The sequence below is a fragment of the Xiphophorus couchianus genome, chromosome 18 (genome assembly GCF_001444195.1).
Source record: "Xiphophorus couchianus chromosome 18, X_couchianus-1.0, whole genome shotgun sequence".
NCBI classification, from domain to species: Eukaryota; Metazoa; Chordata; class Actinopteri; order Cyprinodontiformes; family Poeciliidae; genus Xiphophorus; species Xiphophorus couchianus.
Window position 1 is genome coordinate 31,058,442 of NC_040245.1, and position 24,379 is coordinate 31,082,820.

A 24,379-nucleotide genomic window follows, 5' to 3' on the forward strand; every position below is an offset into this window, starting at 1 on the left:
AATAGTTTGGCAGTTTTATCATTTTTTAAGGGAATGATGCTGAGCACATCTGTAGGAGAGAAACAGGGTACCATCAAAAAAACCTTGGAGCAGCTGCTGAGCACAGTGGTGGAGGGGTAGTGATGTGGGCTACTTATCAAAGAACAAGGAACATTTTCAAAATGCTTGCATATTTCTCTGCAGAATAGGTTGAGATGCTGGTGCTTTGTTTTTGCAGAGTCTCAGCAGAGCACCTGTGATACCAGGACTGCAGCTGGTCCTCAATCAAGACATCAGCATTTAATAAGAAACAGAACCACAATAACAAAGGAATACTCTGGAAGTATTTGCTTTACATAGTAAAACACATAGTAAGACTTATACTAACTTTGTTCAGTTGTTGCATTAGCCCTTTGGCCTCAGGTGCCTTACACCCATGACACAGTGAAAGCATTGTGGGCAGATTTATGGCAAAATAATTTTAGAAGAAAACGTAAGGAAGGAATGGTCAAATTTAAAAAACTCCTATTGTCACATATAGGCCCATTCTAAGAAAAACAAGAATAGTTACAATGTTTTACCTGTGCAAACCTCCTGGGTGAGAGAAGTGGTAAAAACAAACATGGCTCTGATGTTTTACTTCCTTAACAATCATTTAATTAAATTCTGTAAAGTTAAGTTCATTATCAATTTACCTTTTCCAAGGTGAGGCTTGTTAAGGAAACCTTAGGAGCTTTAGACTCCTAGCTTTTGACACTAGGAATCTAAAGCTCCTAGTGTCAAAAAGAGCAGGAGCCCATTTTAAGATGTCAAATTATAACGTTGTTCCTTTTAAACCATGTTTGATATACACAGCACTTCTATAACAACTGAAGGTGACATGATTGTGCTATAAAATGGCCCTCTGTGCCTGGAAAATACATACCTGATACTAATAATCAGTGATACAAAAATTACTTGTTAGTATCACTGATTAAAACAGGAACTGAAAGAGGCCTCTCAGGCGTTAATGACACTACCTCAATGAACAGTCAGAATGATTATCTTCCACATTGAAATGAAAACATCCCAACATGTCACATGTGAGCACAGGCTTAACCTCAGAGTTTTTCTCACTGTTTGACCAGAACCGGCAGACCCAGGCCACATCCTGCCTGTGCTGGACTTGGTTTGATCCGTGCCTGTCACTGTGACGGTGTGTGTTCAGTCTGTCACAGCGAGCTTCTGCTGCAGCTCAGGGAGGAAAACCACACATGCAGGGTCTCTGCAGCCGCTTCCCTGAATTAAAAGGTGCTACTGACACATGCAAGCTGCAAAACTGCACACTATTTTAAAGGTTTTCCGGTCCGCCTCTCATCTGACCCAGTCTGACAGATAAAGTTATTCTGAGTAAAAATATATAAATAGCCTGGGATGCCTTTAGCAGCTTTTAAATGCTGGGAATTCATGGGCTAACTTTACTCGTTTTGTTTAAACATTAGGCACGTTTTTATCATGAGCTGAACATTTTTAGGACATCATTTAGTAGCTATTGACAGCATTTGGAATTTTAGAAGAACTGCATAACCTTAAGTTGTAATATTATTTATCTGATGACTTTCTTCTCTGCTACAAATCCATGCTGAAAGTCTTACAATAAATACTTTGCAAGATGTGGCTGAAGGGTGAAGAGATGCTTTTTTTTTCTTCAAAATTGGAACTAGACTCTTTTTGTAAAGAACATTTTTGCACTTGCTGCTGTTGTTTGAACTGAGGGGGTGAACTCCTCCTGATCTTCATCCCACTGCTTCAGATTGGGCCACCTGTGCATGCGCTGTGGGCTGACTCCAGGCTGAGCATCAGCGCTGTGTCTGAGGGAGTTTGCATCTCAAGCCACCTGCTGCTTCTGTTCACTTCCTCTGCCTGTGTTGTGGTTCACAAGCGAGCTGAGCTCCGGCTGGTAACATGACAGATAGGTCAGAGGATCACACTAAACTCTGACAAGTTTTAACGTTGTGTTAATAAGCTGCTCAGAACAGTAAAGAATTACAGCTGGTTTGGATCCTTCGACTCTCTACTGTTCTTGTCTTCAGAACAACCAGAGGTAAGGTGGTTGGATGTTCAGCCCACGTCTTTCTTGCATTTCCTTGCTTTGCAGCCAAGTTTTAAACAAAACTGTTTTCCCTCCACATCTGTGAAAGTTTTCACCCCTTTTCCAGACCAAAGTGATGTTCTTCTGTTCACACTCCTCCACTTTGGGCTCCTGGGGAAGATGACGCAGAGCATCATCTGCTTGAATGTTGCCTTTCATACGTGTCCAGGTGAGCTGTCAGGCTTCCACAACTCAGATGAATATCCAGCAAAATTATCCAAACATTTTAAAAGTGAACTTCTGTCTTTCTGCAGCGCTCTACATCATCCTTGGAGTTCTCTGCTTCATCCTGCTGCTGTTCATTGTACTGGGCGCTGTGTTTCTAAGAAAGTAAGAATTTTTTGTGCAGTTTGTTCATGCTAAATTAAATGAACAAATATATTTGAAATTGAGTTTTTAGAAAGCTCACTTTGCTTAAGTTCAGTCTTCAAGGTCAAACACATCCTGATTTGTGTCCGCAGCACAAATTTCTTCATAAATTTATCACAGCCACACATTTCTATTTAAAACCACCTTGCTAGTTTAGATGACAAACATCCTTTTCATGTGCAATTCATGTAATACTATGAATCTCTTCATAGTACTTCATAGTACTACAGAAAGTATGCGATATGATTAGAGTTATCTTAATTCTCTGTCTCTAAGTCTGTGTTGTGCAAACGTTTTGCCAGTTAGGCCAAAATCCAATGTTGAAAGTTCTCACAAAAAAAAATTTCAAAGAAATATTTGTCCTGTTTACCTGTTTAGTTAACAGGTGTTTAGTTTACATGCTCATCAGTAAACTAAACATTCAATAATTTAATAACAAAAAGTCTCACATGTAGATCCAACACTTAAAAAAGGTCAAACACTTTTGCCTTTTTTAAAGAAAGACACAAGTCCAAATCATCAGGAGGTGAGATCATTTTCTATTCTGTTGGTCTATAAAAGTTTATCTCTGTACTCAAAACAGGAACTGAATGTATGCCACTCTTTGAAAACATGTCCTATATTTAGCCAAGTTTAATAAATAGATGTACCAAACATTGCTTTCCTGTAAAAGCCACCGGATGTTTGGGATCCTTAGAATGAAAGTAAAGTCACAGCAAAACATTTGATAAATAAGAGAAAAAGAATTCATGTCAAAGCAAACGTTTTTCATTCTCTGAAGACTGAAATTTATCACGCATAATTTTGCTTAAACACCAAATGAACCAAATGTTGCCAAATGTGTGCAGTCAGGGGCCACAAAGCATCACCAGGGCTGCAAATATCGCTGCAATTCAAGGCTAAAAGTGATAGGAATCCATAAATAGAAATAAACAATTAACTGTACCTATTAAATTTAAGGCCCTCAATTTATTACTTCCAAAGATACTAAAGGGGCAAGTCTAACTTTAATTTTAATCATTTAACATGTTAAAATTATACTTAAATATTAGACCTCTGGAGATAATCACCAGAAACCCCACAACACTGAGCCGTTCAGGACGTCAGCTGATGTCCTGAATATTTCTGGTTTCTCTTGCCAGAAATATTCTGCCAGTTAGATATTAACCTCTTATTGGTTCTCAGCAGAATCTAATTTAAAGGCAAATATGAAATTATGCTATAAATACTCATTTGTTGCTCTCTGACAAAAAGGGGCAGTCAAGGTAAACAGGGTTTTTTGCTTTAAATGGCCCTTTTCAGTCTCATACAATGTTGCTTTATGAAACAATTTTTTCTGCAGGTACCGCGCCATGGTTCGAACCGTCCGAATGCAGCAGGGCAGCAAGTTTATTCTGAGACATTTGCCTCAGTTAGAGACCGCCGTTGTGACACCCACAGTCCAATCAGTGGAGAATGACGAGGGCGAGCAGCTTCCTCCAGAAACTCCTTTACGGATAACCAATGTCCGGTTATCTTCCAAGAGGCTGTGGAAAGGCCTGCAGCAGGTACCGTCACACAGCTGGGTCCAGATTTATTCTTAGGAGGAAAATTAATATTTAAGTCTCAGTGTGGGCTGCACAGTAGCACAGTTGGTAGCACTTTTACCTTGCAGCAAAAAGGTCCTGGGTTCAAATCCCAGCCCTTTCTGCATGGAGTTTGCATGTTCTCCCTGTGCATGTGTGGGTTCTCTCCAGGTACTCTGGCTTCTTCTCACAATCCAAAAACATCACTGTCATGTTAATCTCTCTAAATTCTCCTTAGGTGTATGTGTGTGTGCATGATTGTTTGTCCTGTCTGTCTCCCTATTGCTCAGTGATGGACTGGTGATTTGTCCATGTGTCTGATTTGGAGTCTTCTCTGGAAACAGTCCATACTAAAAGAATCCTGGTCTTTCTTCTTCTATGGATGACTTCACCAGGAGTGTTTCATTGCAGGAACCTCGTTTCACCAAGTCAGACCTGAATCTGCTGCAGCTGATCAAAGCAGGGAAGGAGGGAGTTTTCTACCAGGCCAGGATGAGCAGAGGGACGTGTAAAGGTCACAGCATGTTCACCTGCAAGATCAGCAAAGAAGGTCAATTTACTGTAACGGTCACTAGAGTAATAAAGGGGATTTTCAACAGCCTATAACTCATACCTTTAATAAAACTTCTTTGAGTAAATTGATTTCTTTTAGGTCATGGGTGTCAAACTCTATTCCTCAAGGTTCGGGGTCCTGCACCTTTTTATGCGTTTTCAGCTTCAACAACCTGAACTAAATACAGTTTGTAGAATTTTACTGAAGGTGGAGGAGACATTTCACTCATTTAATCCAGGTGTGTTGGACCACCCTCCCATGGGCCCACCACCCGTGGGAGGGGCCAAAGGGGTCGGGTGCACTGTGTGATGGGTGGCGGCCAAGGGAGGGGACCCTGGCGGTCCGATCCTCGGTTGCAGAAACTGGCTCTTGGGACGTGGAATGTCACCTCTCTGGTGGGGAAGGAGCCGGAGCTAGTGCGTGAGGTCGAGAGGTTCCGGCTAGAAATAGTCGGTCTCACCTCGACGCATGGCTCTGGTTCTGGAACCAGTCTCCTTGAGAGGGGCTGGACATACTTCCACTCTGGAGTTGCCCAGGGAGAGAGACGTCGGGCAGGAGTGGGCATACTTGTTGCTCCCCATCTCGGCGCCTGTACGTTGGGGTTTACCCCGGTGAACGAGAGGGTAGGATCCCTCCGCCTACGGGTGGGGGGACGGGTTCTGACTGTCGTTTGTGCTTACGGGCCGAACGACAGTTCAGATTACCCACCCTTTTTGGAGTCCTTAGAGGGGGTACTGGAGAGTGCTCCTCCTGGGGACTCCCTTGTTCTGCTGGGGGACTTCAACGCTCACGTGGGCAACGACAGTGAGACCTGGAGGGGCGTGGTTGGGAGGAACGGCCCACCCGACCTGAACTCGAGTGGTGTTCTGTTGCTGGACTTCTGTGCTCGCCATGGATTGTCCATAACGAACACCATGTTCAAGCATAAGGGTGTCCATATGTGCACTTGGCACCAGGACACCCTAGGCCGCAGTTCGATGATCGACTTTGTCATCGTTTCATCGGATCTGCGGCCGTATGTCTTGGACACTCGGGTGAAGAGAGGTGCGGAGCTGTCCACTGACCACTGTGGTGAGTTGGCTCCGGTGGCGGGGGCGAAAGCCGGTCAGACCTGGCAGGCCCAAACGTGTTGTGAGGGTCTGCTGGGAACGTCTGGCGGAATCCCCTGTGAGACGGAGCTTTAACTCCCATCTCCGGCAAAACTTCGAACACGTCCCGGGGGAGGTGGGGGACATGGAGTCTGAGTGGACCGTGTTCCGTGCCTCCATTGTCGAGGCGGCCGATCGGAGCTGTGGCCGCAAGGTTGTCGGTGCCTGTCGCGGCGGCAACCCTCGAACCCGTTGGTGGACACCTTCGGTGAGGGATGCCGTCAGGCTGAAGAAGGAGTCCTATCGAGCCTTTTTGGCCTGTGGGACTCCGGAAGCAGCTGATGGGTACCGGCGGGCGAAGCGGCATGCGGCTCGGGCGGTTGCTGAGGCAAAAACTCGGGTGTGGGAGGAGTTTGGAGAGGCCATGGAGAAAGACTTCCGCACGGCTTCGAGGCGATTCTGGTCCACCATCCGGCGTCTCAGGGGGGGGAAGCGGTGCAGCACCAACACTGTTTATAGTGGGGATGGTGTGCTGCTGACCTCTACTCGGGACGTTGTGGGCCGGTGGGCAGAGTACTTCGAAGACCTCCTCAATCCCACCAACATGCCTTCCACTGAGGAAGCGGAGCCTGGGGACTCTGGGTTGGGCTCTCCAATCTCTGGGGGCGAGGTCGCCGAGGTGGTTAAAAAGCTCCGCGGTGGCAAGGCCCCGGGGGTGGATGAGATCCGCCCGGAGTTCCTTAAGGCTCTGGATGTTGTAGGGTTGTGTTGGTTGACGCGACTCTGCAATATCGCATGGACATCGGGGGCAGTTCCCCTGGATTGGCAGACTGGGGTGGTGGTCCCCCTGTTCAAAAAGGGGGACCGGAGGGTGTGCTCCAATTATAGAGGGGTCACACTCTTAAGCCTCCCTGGCAAGGTCTATTCAGGGGTCCTGGAGAGGAGGGTCCGTCGGATAGTCGAACCTCGGATTCAGGAAGAGCAGTGTGGTTTTCGTCCTGGTCGTGGAACACTGGACCAGCTCTACACCCTCAGCAGGGTCCTGGAGGGTGCATGGGAGTTCGCCCAACCAGTCTACATGTGTTTTGTGGACTTGGAGAAGGCGTTCGACCGTGTCCCTCGGGGAGCCCTGTGGGGGGTTCTCCGGGAGTATGGGGTACCGGGCCCTTTGATACGGGCTGTCAGGTCCCTGTATGACCGGTGTCAGAGTCTGGTCCGCATTGCCGGCAGTAAGTCGGGCTCGTTTCCGGTGAGAGTTGGACTCCGCCAGGGCTGCCCTTTGTCACCGATTCTGTTCATCACTTTCATGGACAGAATTTCTAGGCGCAGCCAAGGTGTTGAGGGGATCCGATTTGGTGGCCTCAGGATCTCATCTCTGCTTTTCGCAGACGATGTGGTCCTTTTGGCTTCATCAGATCGTGATCTGCAGCTCTCGCTGGATCGGTTCGCAGCCGAGTGTGAAGCGGCCGGGATGGGGATCAGTGCCTCCAAATCCGAGGCCATGGTCTTGAGCCGGAAAAGGGTAGAGTGCCTTCTCCGGGTCAGGGGGGGTGTCCTGCCCCAAGTGGAGGAGTTTAAGTATCTCGGGATCTTGTTCACGAATGGGGGAAGAAGGGAGCGGGAGATCGACAGGCGGATTGGCGCAGCGTCTGCTGTCAAGCGGGCGCTGTACCGGTCCGTCGTGGTGAAGAGAGAGCTGAGCCAAAAAGCGAAGCTCTCGATTTACCGGTCGATCTACGTTCCCACCCTCATCTATGGTCATGAGCTTTGGGTCATGACCGAAAGAACGAGATCGCGGATACAAGCGGCCGAAATGGGTTTTCTCCGTAGGGTGGCTGGGCTCTCCCTTAGAGATAGGGTGAGAAGCTCAGTCATCCGGGAGGGACTCAGAGTAGAGCCGCTGCTCCTTCACATCGAGAGGAGCCAGTTGAGGTGGCTTGGGCATCTGGTCAGGATGCCTCCTGGACGCCTCCCTGGTGAGGTGTTCCGGGCACGTCCCACCGGGAGGAGGCCCCGGGGAAGACCCAGGACACGCTGGAGGGACTATGTCTCTCGGCTGGCCTGGGAACGCCTCGGGATTCCCCCGGAAGAGCTGGAAGAAGTGGCCGGGGAGAGGGAAGTCTGGGCCTCCCTTCTGAAGCTGCTACCCCCGCGACCCGACCTCGGATAAGCGGAAGAAGATGGATGGATGGATGGATGTGTTGGACCAGCGACACATCGAAACGTTGCAGGACAACAAACGTCCTGTTTGGTGTGCGTTTCCACCAAATTAGCATGACCTTACCTAGACAGCAAAGACTTGCTCTTTGGCGCCCCCTCCTGTTGTGGGGGACCTATATGCAGCTGCTTAGTTTGCCTCAGGAGGCAAACTAAGCCTTCTGAGGCTGAATAATATTCAGTTATTATTCTGTCAACATAACCATACAATGAAGCTTGATTTATTTGTATTTACCCAATAAATAGTATAGATTGTTGCTTGTTTTGCTCTGTTTTTGTATTTTTATTTATTGTTTTAATGTTTTTATTATGAAAGTGTTTGGTTGAAAGATTGGTTCATTTAATCTGAAATGTGTTGATGGTCATAATTTAGTTTCATCTTATTGTGTTTTTGTCCCTCTAAGGTGTGCGTCCCAAACATGTGGACATGGAGATTTGCATCATGAGGAAACTGGTTCACCATAAAAACATCCTCCAGCTGCTGGACTGGAACACGAATGAACGTAAGTTAAAACATGCTCATATAAACTGTAGAAAAAGATGCAAGACCATTTGTTCTTACAATCTAACAGTGAATCAGACTAACATTGTAATGTTCGACGTAAGCTACGATTTATTATTAATGCATCATTATTTGTACTTGTTGAATGAAAGAATAATGACAGTTTTTCCTTCAAAGACAGAGTTTAGAATACTCAGAACCAATCACAAACAGATACTGGTGCATCTAAATTAGAATATTATTTCAAATGTAATTTATTTCTGAAACAAATTTTTGTTTTCAAGACTTTCTTTTAATTATAATGATTTTCTGTTAACAACCAATGAAAACAAAACATTTAGGTATATAAACTTAGTAAAGAATATGTTTAATACCTGCTGAGAGGTTATCATTTTAAAGACTTACTTTTGTTCCAACAAATGAGCCCCATCAGAACAAATACAGTATTCCAGTTATTCCAGAGATGTACCTGTAGTAACTTTTCAGGGTTCCAAAGTCTTCTGGGATGTTCATATTCATATGCTAGTGCTAGATCAAACATGGCAGATCCTTTAAGTGAATATTATAAGAACAGTTTTTTTGAATATGTAAATATTCCAGCTCTGGAGGTGTCTGAGTGAACCTTCCTGTGTGCAGAGCCCTGTATTCTGATCATGGAGTATGTTAGTTATGGCACACTGAGGACCTTCCTCCAGACCAACAGGGTCCACCTCAGTGCAGACCCAGAGCTGCAGAGCCTCCTCACCATTGCTTCCTACCACATCGCCCTGGCGATGCAGCACCTGCGCTCCAAAATGGTAATCCACACACACACTACTGCATGTTCTCAATATATTTTATATAATGTTGGAACATTTGTCTCATTGAATCCATATATTACAAAATTTCAACACGACTTTCATTCCATGTAGATTTTAGATAAAAAAATTGTTTCACTATTGACATAGTTTGCCATTTTCTTTCTTTTGAAAGCTTAAATTGTTCTAAAATATATATATTTTTTTCTTTTCTTTAGAATAATCTTTTGCTACCTCTTTCAGATGATAACTTTTTGACTCTATTATTCATATTCTTGCATGTGTAGAACATGCAAGAATATGCGCTTGAATATTTGTTTATTTGACACACACTTGTTGCTGTGGTCCTCTGTGCAGATCATTCACTGTGACTTAGCTCTGAGGAATATTATGGTCACTAAGTTTCCTTGGGAGGTGAAATTAGCAGAGTTTGGTCTGGCCCGGGACCTGAGCCGCATGGCGAGCCGCCGCAGCAGCCGTTGGAGGAGTCCACGAGTAAGAAATACACACACACACACACACACACACACACACACACCCACACACACACAAACACACACACAGACATCGTTTGTATGTTGGGTTTGTTCAGTACTGTTGTCTAGTATTTTGGGCAAGCACCATATATATATATATATATATATATATATATATATATATATATATATATATAGTTTTAGCTTGTCTTACATCATTCTCACCTTTTTTGTTCAACTATCAACCTGCACATAGTTCTGCTTTTATTCTAACAGAAAAGAATAAAATAGGTTTGCCACATACTCACCATTGCATAGAAAACACGGCAGCAGGTCTGGTTACTCTTCAGGGGACATTTTGTTTTTCAATGTACAATTTAGATTACTTTGCTTTCATTTTGTAGATGCAGTTAGGTTCTTTTGTGTTTCACTCAAGCTTTATATAGCAACATTTAAAAATGCACAGAAAACATTGTGACCTCATGGAAAAACCTGATGTGCTGATTTGTGAGATGAGTTAAAGGCTGGGCAATAAATCAATTTAATCAATTAATTTAATTTTTTGTTTTTAAAAATTAAATCTTTGAAAAATCTGGATTTTTTTCATGGGTTTCCATAGTTCAGAGTGATGTCAACCCAGAAAGCAAGAAAAAAATTATTAAAATCAGATTTGGTATAAAAAAAAAAATCAGCCTTAGTTAAGCATGGTTTACAGTTCAGTTCATTCACAATGTCATTGAAAAATATTCTTTCGGGGGTTTTGTAACAAATTGTCTCTTTTCATTTTGTGTTTTAGCAACATTTTATCTCACCTTGCTGTTTGATTCTGATTCTCATTGTTTCATGACTAAGTTTCTTCCCTTTCTGAAGGTAGTGACACATGCCTCAAATAAACCTGCTGCCTGGGGACTTGTGAAGTATTCTTTTAATACAGTGTGTGTTCACACCACACACACTGGTGGCCCGTCATCTAGCACGTTGCTCTCCGCACTGGCCACACTGCCTCCCATGTGTGTGTTTGAAATGGAAAATCAAATTCTTAGTTGTGTGGGTTTGTGGGGGTAGTGACATTATTTAGAGCAGGAAGCAGCCCATTTACAGACATACGGCTTCAATCAAAAACAAACAAAAAAACAGATAAGTACTTGGAGCTCATTAACCTAAATGTATGCTGAAGATTCTGCAGTTTCATTTCTCCTTTTGATTTCAATTATTCTGCTGTATGAGAATTGGTATTAGAGAGGAAACAGCTTTTTTCATCCTCTGAGTGTGTGTAGACTTTTTCTGCTGTGTGTTTTGTGCAGCCCCGCGTGCCGCTGCGCTGGTACCCCCCTGAGTACTTCAAGAACAACTACTACAGCTTCAAAGGAGATGTATGGGCGTTTGGCATTGTGCTGTGGGAGATGCAGACATTTGGTAGGTGGTGGTAGGAACATGGAATATACTGTAATGGGAGGTAAAACAAACCTGGAGGATGTGTGAAGACTAATGGATGGATGACCCACTTCACTTAGAGCAGCACCCGGCTTCAAATTGCTTACTGTAAACAGCTATTAACTGCACCACAGTGCTGTACAGTATTCTCAAAACATCTAAATTCTTGCAGTCAGGCAATTCTATCATCATGTTACAACCAAAGAACTGGTTTTCTTTAGCTACATAAAAAGATCATCACAAATCAAGGGACCAAATTATGCTGCCTTTTATTTTTGAGTTTGAGGAACAGAATGTAACAAGTGCTGACCTCTGGTGGTTAAGCTGGAGATTGTAGTCATGTTACTTGGCGTCCAACAATCTGAATCTTTTTAACACTAGCTGTCATGGAGAATCAAGCTGGTAAGAGATCATTATACTTTAAATAAATACAGCTGATAGTTTATGCTAAGCTTGTTTTTCCTCTTTGGAATTCCCTTCATCGTCTTCTATTTTAAGTAATGTAAAAAATGTGCTGTTCTATATCTGAGATGTGTACCCTCCAAACATTTGGAGAATATCTTACCATAGAGTCTGTTTTCATCCTCTTGTTTCAGCTTATAAGCAAGTATTAGTGTTCTGTCATGAGGCTGTGTTCTTCAAAATGTAAACAGGATTTGTTCTGAGGTTATTACATAAAACATCTAAGTGATGTCTAAAAATAAAGAATATTATATGAGTGAGCAAATGTAGTTAAGCAAACAGCACATCACCTTTAAACTGTGTTTTCTAAATAACTACAACTCATATGAAAATCTTCAAATCTCAGGTACATTACCATACCCCAACCTGGAGACATCAGAGGAAGTGGTGTTCCACATCTGCATGGGTCATAAGAACACAAACCCTGAAGGATGCAGACCAGAAATGTAAGCAAAAGCTCACTATATAAAACCCATGTAACCATAATTCATGCTGATCTTTTTCTCTAAGCTTCAAAACTTCACAGAGTGACAAATGTATGATTCATAATGATGACTAAAAGTTTTGCAGTGACAGTTTTTCTTTTCTTTTTTTTGTGGAAACAGTTCACATTGTTTTAGATTATCATACAGAGGGATGAGCTGCACAATAAATCTAGTGTTACTGCATTTAGCTTTGGCACAAAAGAGTCACCTCCTTCAGTACTGTCACATCATTGGTCCCGGTGAAGCTGGGAAAGAGTCCAGCTGAAGTCAATATCAGTCAAAATAGAAGACAACCCTCTTCATTGGAAATCAATACTTAACCCTTTAAAACCTGATAACATAAGTAATTATCGGAAAATTAAGTTAAAAAAAGGTATTGAAAGTGTATGATTATGCAAAAAAAACTATATTTGTCTCATTGGCTTGTTTTCTAAATTTGTTTATAGTCAGATGGAACTAATACATCTGACTTTTGCATTCATTTAATTGTCATAAATGAATTTTGTTTAATTTTGTTAATTTGTGACCACTATAAAAACAACATTGCATTATATTGCATTAATTGATTTTTATCAATTTTAAACATATATTACATATGAGATTTCACAGTGCAGAACTTATGCTGGCATCAAGTGTGTCTGCATCTGTATTGACAATAAAGCAAAGTCTTTTGGACAATTTCATTGCGACAAGAGGGATGGCGATGGAGCCACTTTTGAAAAGAAAGCATGAAGGATGGTCTGAAATTCTGCAGGAAGTCCAAAGATGGACAGTAGAAGCTGGTGCAGTTATTTTGCTTGATGAATCTTCCTTTTCATTGACTGCAATAATCAGATAAATATTAACAAGGGTGAGAATCACAATGGGTTCTGTAACATCCCAACAGTAACTCCCCCAATCAATCCATGAAAGGTTGCTTCTTATTTGGACGAGTGGACTTACTGCTATGAATAAAATATGGATACAATACCAGATGTCCCCCAAGAGCAGATTTGGGAAGAGGAACTAACAACTGTACCCAAATTAGAGAAGCTCTGCTCTTAATATATTTTACTCAAGTAAAAGGAAAAGCAGAAAGAAATGACTCAAGAGTAAAATTGTATTTTGTAAAAACACTACTTCTGCTCTGAGTAAATGATCAGAACATCACATTTTTTATTCAAAATATTAAAATACCCACCACTGTCCAAGAGTAACCTCTTCCACCAATCCAGACACAGCTTGGAAAGGAGCTGTGTTTGGCATAATGATGGAGGTCTATGTCAAAAGACAAAAGTGACTACAAAGCAGTGTTGTATAAAGTACTGAAATCTCAGAGTCAAGTAAAAGTACAAGTACCTCTCCAAAATACGACTTTGGTAAAAGTCGAAGTCACTGACTGAAATGTTACTTGAGTTAAAGTCTTAAAGTATCTGAAACTTCTTGTACTTAAGTATGGAAATTACTGTAAAAATGGATGTACTCAAGTAATGTAATGAAAAGTACAAGTAAAAAGTAAAACAAAGCAAATGCAGTTTGAATGACATTTTTTATATTTTGGTAAACTTGTCAAATACACTTAAAATAATGTACCCAACCAAGTGTAGGCAAAATTAAACCTGCTAATAGATATACCTGCAGGCATCATTTAGTTAAGAAAATTAGGTGCTTTCCCTATAGCACAAGGTTAACTTAACCTGCTTTACAACTGAACCAGCTTCTTAGTATACCCTCCAGGACAGAAAATACAAAGTTTTTGTAAGCTTTAAGTTTTCCCTTCAAGTAAGGTCAGTGCTGAAAATGAGAAAAATAAATAGTACAGAAAATGCGGCTAACATGAAGAAAAAGATCTGTTACGATTACTCTACTTCACAAATCAGTGAATCAGTCAATCCTACAGTCAGTAGGTGGTGCACACAACTGGTCATTATGCAAAAGAAAAAAAGAATTGGGAGGGAAATGCAGCTTATTGGCATCTGTAAACCTGGTTTTGAACTTGCATGCTTTTCCTATATTCGTTAAATTTAGTCTAAATTGCTATCGCTATGGCTTCTGTCCCCCCTTGAACAGAGGAGTCTAGGTAGCCTGCTACAGTCAACATTAAGCCTAAGCTAAATACACCACGTATGGAACTGAAACAATGCCAAACAAAGTTCATTTATGGTCAACGTTTCACAATACAGTAGTGTCTAGTGACCAAGCTATAGTTACTGAAACAGGAGGATTATAACCATTTCATAAGAAGTTACCTCGATGTGTTTCTTCAAGTTGGACGGGGAGTTTTTGTAAGATAGAATTTCCACATCTTCGGGCAGGAATAACATAAACTGCATGTGGTACGACGAATCTTTAACACCCACGAAAGAGTATATTGTATTTAAATAAGGCCATGGGCTCTCATCACCAGCTGGTGGTTCCCCTGGAGCCGTGTCCGACGTAGTTGCAGTCGTTGTGGTCTCCGTCTCCTCCTCCATGTGGCTGCTGCTGATTGCTAGACTTGCTTTGTGTTTAATGGGAGAAGCGAAACAGGTGTATCCTATTGGTGGTGATGAACAAGCCCAGGCAAGCAGGCTACCGACTTTGTTCGGTAGCCTGCTTGCTATTTGCTAATCAGTAGGTGGGGTCAAAACACTTGCGTTTCTCTCTCTTGCTTTTTTGTAACGAGTAACTAAACCACACATTGAAAATGTATCGGAGTAAAAGTACGCAATTAAGTTCGGAAATATAGTGAAGTAAAAGTGAAAGTCATCAAAAATGTTCATACTCGAGGAAAGTATGAAGTACTCCAAAATATACTTAAGTAAAGTAGTGAAGTATTTTTACTTCGTTACTATACAACACTGGTACAAAGTGTCTCCAGGAAACTCCCCAAATCTGAACCCAAAGTAAGAACCTGTGGTGATTTCTCAAAAAGCAGGAAAAAGTAGAAACAAAAGCCAACAAGCTGACCAACTCCAAGCACCAAAAACATGACAGTGAATCACTATCAGTACAAATCCAATGACAGTCTGAAAGGCAAAAGTTATTAAAGGAGATCAGCTTTATAAATACTGACTCTTTCCTAAAGAAAAAAACCTCAGACATCTGAGAAGAATTCCTAAATATTCTACAACATATACTAAAAACATGTTTAGTAAATAAAATGTTAAAACCATAAAAACACAACATTTGTGTCACTGCTGTAAGTTTTGGGCATGTTTATATCTTTATCGTGGTGTGTATGTGAATAATTACTATTTGTATTCCAGAATCATTTTCTGCATTGGTATTGAAATCATATAACATTTTCTAAAACATCAACACAGTCACTGATAGCGGACATGTGTATGAAAGAGAAAAAGTTTGAATGTTGCAGGCTTCACATCATGCATGACTGCTGGCAGGAGCCCTACACCCTGAGGCCCGGCTTCAAGGACATCGTATCCATGCTGGAGAACATCATAGAGGATGATGCAGTGAGCATTTTTGTTCATGTTGTGGAGATGAAATTTAAGGTTTTCAGTGGAATAAAATTTAGGTCATAAGTTCATATTTAAAATTATTGAAGAAATATGGTCTAATTTGAATCAGACTTTTTCTACACAATAAAATTATAACACTAAATTTTTGTCCGTTGCAATTATGTAAATTATTTGTTCTCTCATTTTTACTTTAAATATATCAGAAAAATATTACCTGCAAAATTTGGTGCCCTTTCAAGCCTAAGTGTCAGATTGGCTAAAAGCCTTGGCTTGGTCTAATACTGATTGTTGTGGCTTGGCTCACCAGAAGGTCATCACTTTTACAGATGAAGTTTTACAAGCAAATGATGGAAGTTGAATTAATTTATTTTATTTATTTTTATTTTTTGCAGGTTTTAAAAGCTTTGCTTGTGAATTTAACATGAAAACAACACCAAAAACATATAAATTATCTGCGTTATAAATTCAGTGTCTAAAAGTATTATTCTGAGACAACTTTTCTAAAATCTGCCTCCAGCAATTTGTTGTTGTTTTTCCTGGAAAGATTGCTGACGCTTTCAAAGAGCAAATGTAAAACTGATTTCTTCAATATCTTAGTTTTGTAGCCACAAATAAAAATTCATATGATGTGAATTTTCTGAAAAACCGAATTATTGTCTTTGTTGCAGGATTATGTGGATGTGGAGAGTCCGCAGAATTTGGCTAAAGATCGGGCAGAATATCATGAAGAACAAAGACAGCGAGGGACTGTCGTCTTGAAAGAAGAACATCACGTTTAAATATTTATCAAGGCTGTGTTAATACAGATAATTTAAATCAGGAACTATTCGATTATTATGTTTTATGAGTGTTTCTTTGTGCATAAACATTTAAAATGCGGGTTGACAGGGGAGTGGAAAATAAAGGGATAAAGTCAAAGATTTTAGTTTCGCCTTTCTATTAGATCTGATTTTACTGGGTCTTATGTTACTTTTTGAAACATGTAATATACTTGTAATTTTTTCATTAAACATGTTTCTCCTTTTTTTTATTGAACTCTTTAGCAACACAAAATGGGAATGTCTAATTTTGGGGGGATTTTACATTCTTGACAGAAATACATCGCGATTTTTGCATTACTATTTACGAGGGGCACCTGAAGCCGCTGTGTATGGGGGAAGTTTCCTGCCATAATTTCATCGAAGTTTCTCCCTTTCATCGAGAGGGATGAGAGAAGGGATGCGGGCGCCGCAGGTTGCTACAATCCATAGTAGCCACACAGGCACACCCACTAAAAGGAAACAAACGGACCCAGTATAACGCTTCCATTCTATTGGATAAGAGGTTGCCAGACATCCATTAATCCATCCATCCATTTTCTTTACATCCTTTTCCCTAGCAGGGGGCGGGGGGCTGGTGCTTCTCTCCAGCGAACGTTTTGGGCAACCCTGGACAGGTTGCCAGTCTGTGGCAGGGTTGCCAGACAATGATACTTTTTTGTTCCCTTAAAGCAGAAAAGAATTTGCAAGCGAGCAGAGAGGTTGCTAGCAGAGATTTGATCCGACAGAGACAAGTTTTGAGCATGAGGAGAAAGGTTTGAGAAAGGACAGTGAATATTTGAAAGAGATCAGAAGTTTTGTTTAAGCACTACAACTTTTGAGAAGAGATGAAGTTCTGCTTTCAAACTGAAAATATAAGCAAAAGTATTACAAGTTTTGAGAACAAAAGACATAAAATCCTGCTTTCAGATTGAAAATGTGTGCTCTTGGATTATGGCAGGAAAATTCCTCCATATTTGTGGAGGACCACTCCTTCCTGATGACAGGAAGGAGTGGTGCGTTCAGGAACGCCTGCTCTTCCTGTGAGCCAATAAGATGGAGTCATGGAACATGCGTTTTTACGCCACAGCGCAGTTGTGGATTTTGGACCCTGGTTCCATTCTGTCCATAGCGCCCATTCACACATAATGGCTGTCCGTGTGTTAGAAATAATCTTTTTCTTTTATTTTGCCTCCCACATTCCTATTACGTTATTTATTGACTTACAAGCCCTGCTGCCTGAACATGTGTATCCCCAGCAGGTAAGTTCAGACCACGGCGTCTTGTTCTTCTGTTTGCTCCGAGATGATTCACCCAGTTTTTCCCACCAGCTGAAGAATCTTCTGAGGTGGTATGCAGAGGAGTTCAAAGATCCCATGGTGCTGGATCCTCCTGAGTGGTTCAAGTCGTTTATTTTCTGCGAGGCTTTTCTCCAAATGCCATTTTTCCCCATTGCAGCTTACGCTTTTCTGAAAGGTGAGTAAACTTAAAAAACAACGCGTGAAATCTGCAATCCAAGTGCTTAAACAAACATAAAATTGAAACAAAGTGAGGATATATCTTCTGATTTGCATCGCTGCGTTAGGATTTGGAAAGAAAAAAACACCTAGTCAGCTCCAGGTCTCTAAAGTTAAGCTGTGGACACTACATAACTTTAAAAGAGTAGAAAGTTCTCACTAACAGACTGCTTTCATGGTTGAAAGGCCACACCATCAATATAAATGATTAGTTTTACTAGTAGTAGTAGTATATATCAGTGGACCGCATGCCTAATAACTGAACTTGCTGAGGGACCACAGACCACAAGATTGATTAAACCGACTGAAGCCAGCTTAGGTTAGAAATTCCTTTATTGTCCCTTAGGAACATTCAGCAACAAAGTGACAGAAAGCATACAGAGTTACACAAAAATAGAATTAATAATAACAAACTGAGCAGTAGGAGGGAATGTACTGAGCCTGACGCAGACTTCCCCCACTGGGAATTCAGGAGGTCACCGGGGGTTGACAGGGTAAAAGATGATGCAAAGCAAAAATATGAAGATTTATGGTGAACAACAATAATAATAAGCACTGGTATTACATGTCATTACTTGTAAACAAAAACAACAAAAACATAGAAACAATGTGTGGAATGTTGACCACATGACCTAGGATTTAAGAGGGACCATATCTTAGTCTTCAGGAAATTTGAAATATTTCAAGATCCGTTGGTAATTTTCCCAGAAGCAGATGTCCAAATAAATTCACTGAAAGATAAAGTTCTTAAAGAAACTGCAAAAATAAACCAATACAATTGGACTTGTAGAACCCCCTTATATATAAAAAAAAAAAAAACTTCTAAAACATAAGAGAGAGCATCTTAAACTGTCAAGCAGGGTGGTGGAGGAGTTTGGGCTTGATTTGCTGCCACAGGACTCAATCACCCTGTAAATCAGAGATTTCTAAAGTTAAATGTGAAATCTAGGCATCATGTGCTCATGAACTGGAAAAAAGCCCCCAAGAGCAAGTGCAGATAGGTGGGAACAAACAAGTGAGTGCAAGCTTGAACCAAAGAAGCTCTGTGTGGAAGAGAGGTTCCTCCACAACCATGTGAAACCTTGATAAAAACTATTTATTTTCTTCCATTGTGTTTCCTTTTGATTTTCAGTAAAACATAATGTTTTGTTGTTGATTTGATGTTTAAATTGCCTCGTTTTAACACTTGGTAAAGATCAGATTATGTTTAATGGCCTAATGATGTGGTGAGAGTTCACTTTCTTTTTACACAATCAGTGATGGTGAAAGTATTTGCAGCCCTGAGAAAAAGAAGTCAGGATGTTAACTTGCATATATGACTTTTGCACTGTGTATCATGTCCATGTTTTTATATCCTAAATGTCAGTGAAATTCTGCAACCAGATGCAGCTTCTCCTGATCCCTCTCATCTTCCAGGTGGCTGTAAGTGGATCCGGACTCCTGCCATTGTGTACTCCACGCATGTTGCCACCACGCTGATTCCCATCCTAGCCCACATCCTTTTCCATCAGTTCCCTGTCAAACCCCACCCTGGCCCCCAGACTAACAGGGAGCGCTGGCTGCTGGCCTCCATATACGCGCCGTACCTGCTGGTCCCCGTGGTGCTGCTGCTCACAATGCTGCTCTCCTCCAAATACAACCCCACCTCCAAACCTGGCAGCACATCCGGCAAAGCCAAGAAGAAAAACTGAATCCAACACAAAACTTTGTAATTTACCTTGATTTTAGAAGCAATCGTCCTCCATCTGGGAATGCACTCTTTAAGATCCTGTGAAACACGTTTTGAAGTATCATTTGAGATGAATCTACTTGATGAATGTTAAATTAGTTTGTTTTGCTTATTGTGAGTTTTTAGCTCGACCATTTGACTAAGATTTTTGTCAATTACTCTTTTGATTATCTAGATAATAAAAAGGATTATTGATCTTATTCAACTCAAATATTTTTTTTCAGATTGTTACTCCTGTAAGGTTAAAATCAATAAACATAATTACACTGGTGTGATTTAAGTTAATTACAAATAATACTGATAGTAGGTATGTTATACACATACAATCTTAGGAATGATAAAGCATCTGGTGTTAACAGGTTGGTATATGGGCCCCCAAATAAAAATCTGCTCAGGGCCCTATTAAGACTTGGACCAAAACATTTGAAAACCATGTATCATTTTCCTCCCTTTTCACACTTATACAATACTATTGGCCTGTCAGATAAAACCCCATAATGGACATTAGAGTTTGTTACTGTAAGGTGTCAACATACTGAAACACTCCAGGGTCATGAATGTTTAGCAAGGCTGAGTATCTATTGCTGTCTGTGGGCTCTACCTCTGATCTGATCCCCAAAGTACCAAAAAATACAATCATTTCAGTTTTGGGAGTCATCAGAACAATTAGGGACCACAAAATTTTGAGATTGAGCTGAGAATAGTTTTAATGATACACACTTTAAGCTTTATTACCTGTGTGTAAAAAGTTGGAAGTATTAAGGACACTGACAAGCAACAACGCTGACAATGTTTTAACTGGCAGCTGCAACTCTATCTGGGTGAAGAGTTACTAAGATGTTTCAATGTTGGCACACCTCATGACAAAAACTATGCAACTACTGATACAAAACACAGATATTGCATAGCACTGTCTCATTTCTCAGCAGAACGTTCTGGCTTTGTTAAGTATAAAAAAATAAGAACAGATCATAAAATTCCGTTTTATGATCCATTTGACTGGAAAAGAGCTTTTCCTCCGTTCAGCTCACTGCACCTATGAAGGTGCACACAGTCTCTCAGAGGTAAAAAGCAACAGTCAAACAGGCTATACCTGTTTTATGCAATGGATGACATTGAACAAAAACATAATTGGTTATTAAAAAAGGGAGGAAGAATCTGTGGTTTTTAGACTTCCCTTTGATTGAGCCCCAGTTAACCCCTTCCTTTCAGTGGGGAGTAAACCTCTATTTGTCCATCTCCAACATATCTGCATGTTAAATCCTATTATGTTACTGCTGTGTGCTTCACCAGACGGTTTTCTGAATCAGTTGGTTGTTCCCCTCACGTTGTTCTGTGTTGGATTATCACAGTCACGCTGTCCCTAAAACATATTCCCAGCTTTCTTTCTCTGCCTCCACATCAAATCATTCAGTCTTGTTTTTGTTTTTTCCTGTCTTTGTATTACCTCGTGATGGACTGTCGACCTGTCCGGGATGTACCCTGAAGATAGGCACGACCAGCCCCCATGAGACCTCGCAAAGAAGAGAGGACTGGTGGACCGGTTCCAACTCCAGCCACTGGAGGGGGTCAAATCTTGATGTTCTTCTTTAGTTCTTCCTGTTGTTTAGAGAGACATTTCTACGGTGGCCGACTACGGTGGCCGACAGGTGCAAATGCGCAGCAAAAGAGAAAACATGCAAACCATCAAAAAACACGCGCACAAATTAAATGCGGCAAGCAAAAAGCGAATAAAATGCAGCAAACAAAAAGAGAGACGCAAACAAAAAAGAAGACACCCCCGAATGAAATGCAGCAAACAAAAAGAGAGACGCAAACAAAAAAGAAGACACCCCCGAATGAAATGCAGCAAACAAAAAGTGTTGAAAACGGAAGTGCTCCAGACCACTAGGGGGAGTCAAAGAAAATAGTATTCATTTCTATGGGACCAGATGCAAGATTCAGAGAAAGAAATTTGAAAGAAAGTAAAGGTACGTATTACTATATTTCTTTTCAGATACGCCGTCTTTTATAATATTATAGAATAACAGAATAATTTATGGGTAGCGTGATAGACTTTGTGTCAGTCATACCGTTCTGGGCTCGGTCTCGACTCTTTGACTCCCCCTAGTGGTCTGGAGCACTTCCGTTTTCAACACTTTTTGTTTGCTGCATTTCATTCGGGGGTGTCTTCTTTTTTGTTTGCGTCTCTCTTTTTGTTTGCTGCATTTTATTCGCTTTTTGCTTGCCGCATTTAATTTGTGCGCGTGTTTTTTGTTTGTTTGCATGTTTTCTCTTTTGCTGCGCATTTGCACCTGTCGGCCACCGTACATTTCGGTTTTACAAAGTGTGCTGTGTTGCATCACTGCAGAGACTGTCTCAGTTCAATCAGATTATCAATATTGCCCATGCTTCTCATTTTTGACCCAACCACTTTTATCTGATAATATATCTTCATACAAATTACTTCCTGCAACATAGCTATGTTCTGTTTCTCCACAGAGGAGCCAAAATATGTAGGTTGTTCCATATAAACAGCAAAAAACACCTCATAACATAAAGATAGAGACTGCACTTCTCTATCTTTAAGAAACTCTCTATCAATAAGATACTGCTTATTCGTGTAACGGATTAGCTCTTGTGGCGGAAGGACATGCCGTTAGTTTGTGCGGCGGCAGCAGCGTATAAAAGCTGAGCATGGCACTATTTATGGGTATTGTTTAACTCAGTGCCAGGTAGTAGTACTGTAGCCGTCCTTGTAATATATTTGAGCGTTACAGTTTATATCGGTTTAGTATGTTGTAATTGACATTAAAACGTGTAATTGCAGGTGTCAGTCGCTCCTAGTGGTTAATTTAAAGTAGTCGACGAAGATAAATAGTGACGTTTGAAGTTTCCCCACGGATAAAACGGGCGCTAGGCTGGGAAAACGGCAGTGTTTATCAGCGTCGGAGAGACGTCTTCTGGACCTGTACGACTTGTGGAAGATGACCAGTAATTTGGTCTGCCTTGTGTGGATGAACAGGAGCTCAGTGTTGACATTTTTAAGATGTTTAGGTTAACTGTTGAACGCAAACCTGCTCGCTAATGTTAGTTAGCTAATGTTCCCTATAATTTGTCTGTATTTTAGCAAAGCGGTGACCCATTGAGCTCATGTTATTGTTAGCATGTTTGCGCAGAGCTGCCGTGGTATGCAGCCGTGACGCTAGGGTAGCCGCAGGGTTATGTCACGGTCAGGCTAACGCAGTGTTCTGCAGCTGCAGCTGATCCAGGCTTCGCAGAGTCATGTCTCCCCGGCTTCCCATCATGTAGACAATCCACCGGGACAGTCAGGTGACCGGGCACAGAGCGAATTAGTGAGCAGTCGTTCAACTGGGTCACAGACAAGCAGACAGCTGGCACTGACACAGTTAAGCTAAGGATTGATGCTACCCTTAATCAACGCCGTCTGATCGGTAGTGATATTACAAACGTTCCAGCCTTCTCGCGGGGCACTTGAATGCATCATCTCCGGCCTCCAGCTCCTGTTTTTACCTTATGGGAACATCAGAGGAACCTGCCATGAAATAACTGAAACTAAAGCAGCATCAGCTCGGAGCGGATCTGTCCCCATCTGAAGAGGACAGCGGGGTTTTGAGGCATCTGAGCTGATCTACTTTCCCTCTCATGATGGAGACTGTGGGAGATTTTGAGTACAGCAGGAAGGACCTGGTTGGACATGGAGCGTTCGCAGTGGTGTTCAAGGGAAGACACAGAAAGGTAATGAAATGTCTCGGTTCAAATTGTGCGACTCTAAATATTCCTGCATAGAGAGGACAAGCACCACCAGTCCAATGATAAAATGTGGGTCAGTGAATGGAGAGCGCAGCTCTGCAGCAGTATGTGGGCTGCCGCCTCCTCAGGATGCTGATTTATTGAACATTTTAACCAAATATCGGAACCTATAACCGCTTAGAAAGGATAGCAGTCACTCTTGTTGGTTCTCAATGTATTTTATTCACATTGTGCATCTTGTAAACAATTAATAACGTTATTTGGTTCATTCATGAAACGGATGAGTCAGGCAACAGTCAATGACTGGCTGACGTCCTGAGGTAGGAGTGGCTGTCTATTTAAGAATACAAGCCTTCCTTATATAACAGCTGCATAGTGTTCATTCATGCTGCAGATCAGAAACCTATTAGATTATAATATAATGCTCGGGAATTTGAATTATATCCTTAAATCTAACCATGCTGTGAGGAACTCTGGGCTCATGGGTTTGTTTGTTCCGAGTAGAACAAACAAACCCATGAAGAGCAAATAGAAGCACATTGTTCACTCCAGCTCATGCAGAGCTACGTTTTATAAAGCAGCTCTGCAGGACTGAGTCCCAAAGCAAGACTATTGGGATGCAAGTTTATGTTTGTCCAACTGTGTAGCTAACATGTCAAACAGGAGGAATGGCATCAATGTAATAACTAATTAACTTGCAGTTTTCTGGCTGATCGGCAATTACCGATTACCGATCTTTAAGAATTCCGACGTTCTGATTTATTCCAATACCATGTTTGTGTGTGAAGTGCTGCTAAATATAGAAAGAAAGTTGCAGAATTGACAAAAGTGGGGTGATTATTGTTAAATGTGAATGTGCAGATGTCAGTCAAAGCTCTCTCACAGCAGAGTAAAAGAAGACAGACCTTTGCTGAGGTAGATGAGCATCGGCCAATCATTGATCTTCCAAAATTAAGGAAATTGGGGCTGATACATTGGTTCACACCTAGTAATAACATCTGAATGTATTTTAACCACAGCATTAATGTTTTCACCTTCCCTATAATTTGTTTGATCCCAAAAGAGAAGTAAACCTAAAAAGGGAT

At 41.4% G+C, this 24,379-nt stretch overlaps 3 protein-coding genes across 4 annotated transcripts in view; all 3 read left to right on the forward strand.

Moving 5' to 3' along the window:
* The first annotated feature begins 1,846 nt into the window (after window positions 1-1,846).
* On the forward strand, window positions 1,847-16,418 carry LOC114161635 (tyrosine kinase receptor Cad96Ca). Of its 2 annotated transcripts, none has more exons than XM_028045058.1 (12): window positions 1,847-2,062; window positions 2,160-2,279; window positions 2,365-2,440; window positions 3,822-4,026; window positions 4,456-4,594; window positions 8,307-8,405; window positions 9,041-9,201; window positions 9,559-9,696; window positions 10,982-11,093; window positions 11,920-12,019; window positions 15,393-15,492; window positions 16,167-16,418. In XM_028045058.1, exons 2-12 carry the CDS (start codon window positions 2,231-2,233, stop codon window positions 16,275-16,277), a joined length of 1,290 nt encoding a protein of 429 aa, XP_027900859.1. In that variant the 5' UTR covers window positions 1,847-2,062; window positions 2,160-2,230; the 3' UTR covers window positions 16,278-16,418. The 2 variants fall into 2 exon arrangements, with proteins under 2 accessions (XP_027900859.1, XP_027900858.1); XM_028045057.1 differs by having other exon boundaries at window positions 1,848-2,062; window positions 2,178-2,279.
* A 939-nt stretch (window positions 16,419-17,357) lies between these two features.
* On the forward strand, window positions 17,358-19,811 carry tmem97 (transmembrane protein 97). The gene is made up of 3 exons (XM_028044545.1): window positions 17,358-17,557; window positions 17,627-17,771; window positions 19,229-19,811. Exons 1-3 carry the CDS (start codon window positions 17,360-17,362, stop codon window positions 19,501-19,503), a joined length of 618 nt encoding a protein of 205 aa, XP_027900346.1. The 5' UTR covers window positions 17,358-17,359; the 3' UTR covers window positions 19,504-19,811.
* A 2,415-nt stretch (window positions 19,812-22,226) lies between these two features.
* Window positions 22,227-24,379, forward strand: part of ulk2 (unc-51 like autophagy activating kinase 2) — a 39,183-nt gene continuing 37,030 nt past the window's right edge. Inside the window, exon 1 of the mRNA XM_027999370.1 lies at window positions 22,227-23,279. Coding sequence (XP_027855171.1) covers window positions 23,187-23,279 — 93 coding nt within the window. The 5' untranslated portion in view covers window positions 22,227-23,186. The remainder of the gene's footprint in view (window positions 23,280-24,379) is intronic.

What these genes read in the sequence shown, in the direction of transcription:
- LOC114161635 (XM_028045058.1), top strand. Translation starts at nt 2,231, where the DNA reads ATGACGCAGAGCATCATCTGCTTGAATGTTGCCTTTCATACGTGTCCA. An exon ending in CTGCAAGATCAGCAAAGAAG is followed by an intron (nt 4,595 to 8,306) that starts GTCAATTTACTG and finishes TGTCCCTCTAAG; the next exon opens with GTGTGCGTCCCAAACATGTG. An exon ending in GAAGGATGCAGACCAGAAAT is followed by an intron (nt 12,020 to 15,392) that starts GTAAGCAAAAGC and finishes TGAATGTTGCAG; the next exon opens with GCTTCACATCATGCATGACT.
- tmem97 (XM_028044545.1), top strand. Translation starts at nt 17,360, where the DNA reads ATGGAACATGCGTTTTTACGCCACAGCGCAGTTGTGGATTTTGGACCC. An exon ending in AACATGTGTATCCCCAGCAG is followed by an intron (nt 17,558 to 17,626) that starts GTAAGTTCAGAC and finishes TTTTCCCACCAG; the next exon opens with CTGAAGAATCTTCTGAGGTG. An exon ending in AGCTTACGCTTTTCTGAAAG is followed by an intron (nt 17,772 to 19,228) that starts GTGAGTAAACTT and finishes CTCATCTTCCAG; the next exon opens with GTGGCTGTAAGTGGATCCGG.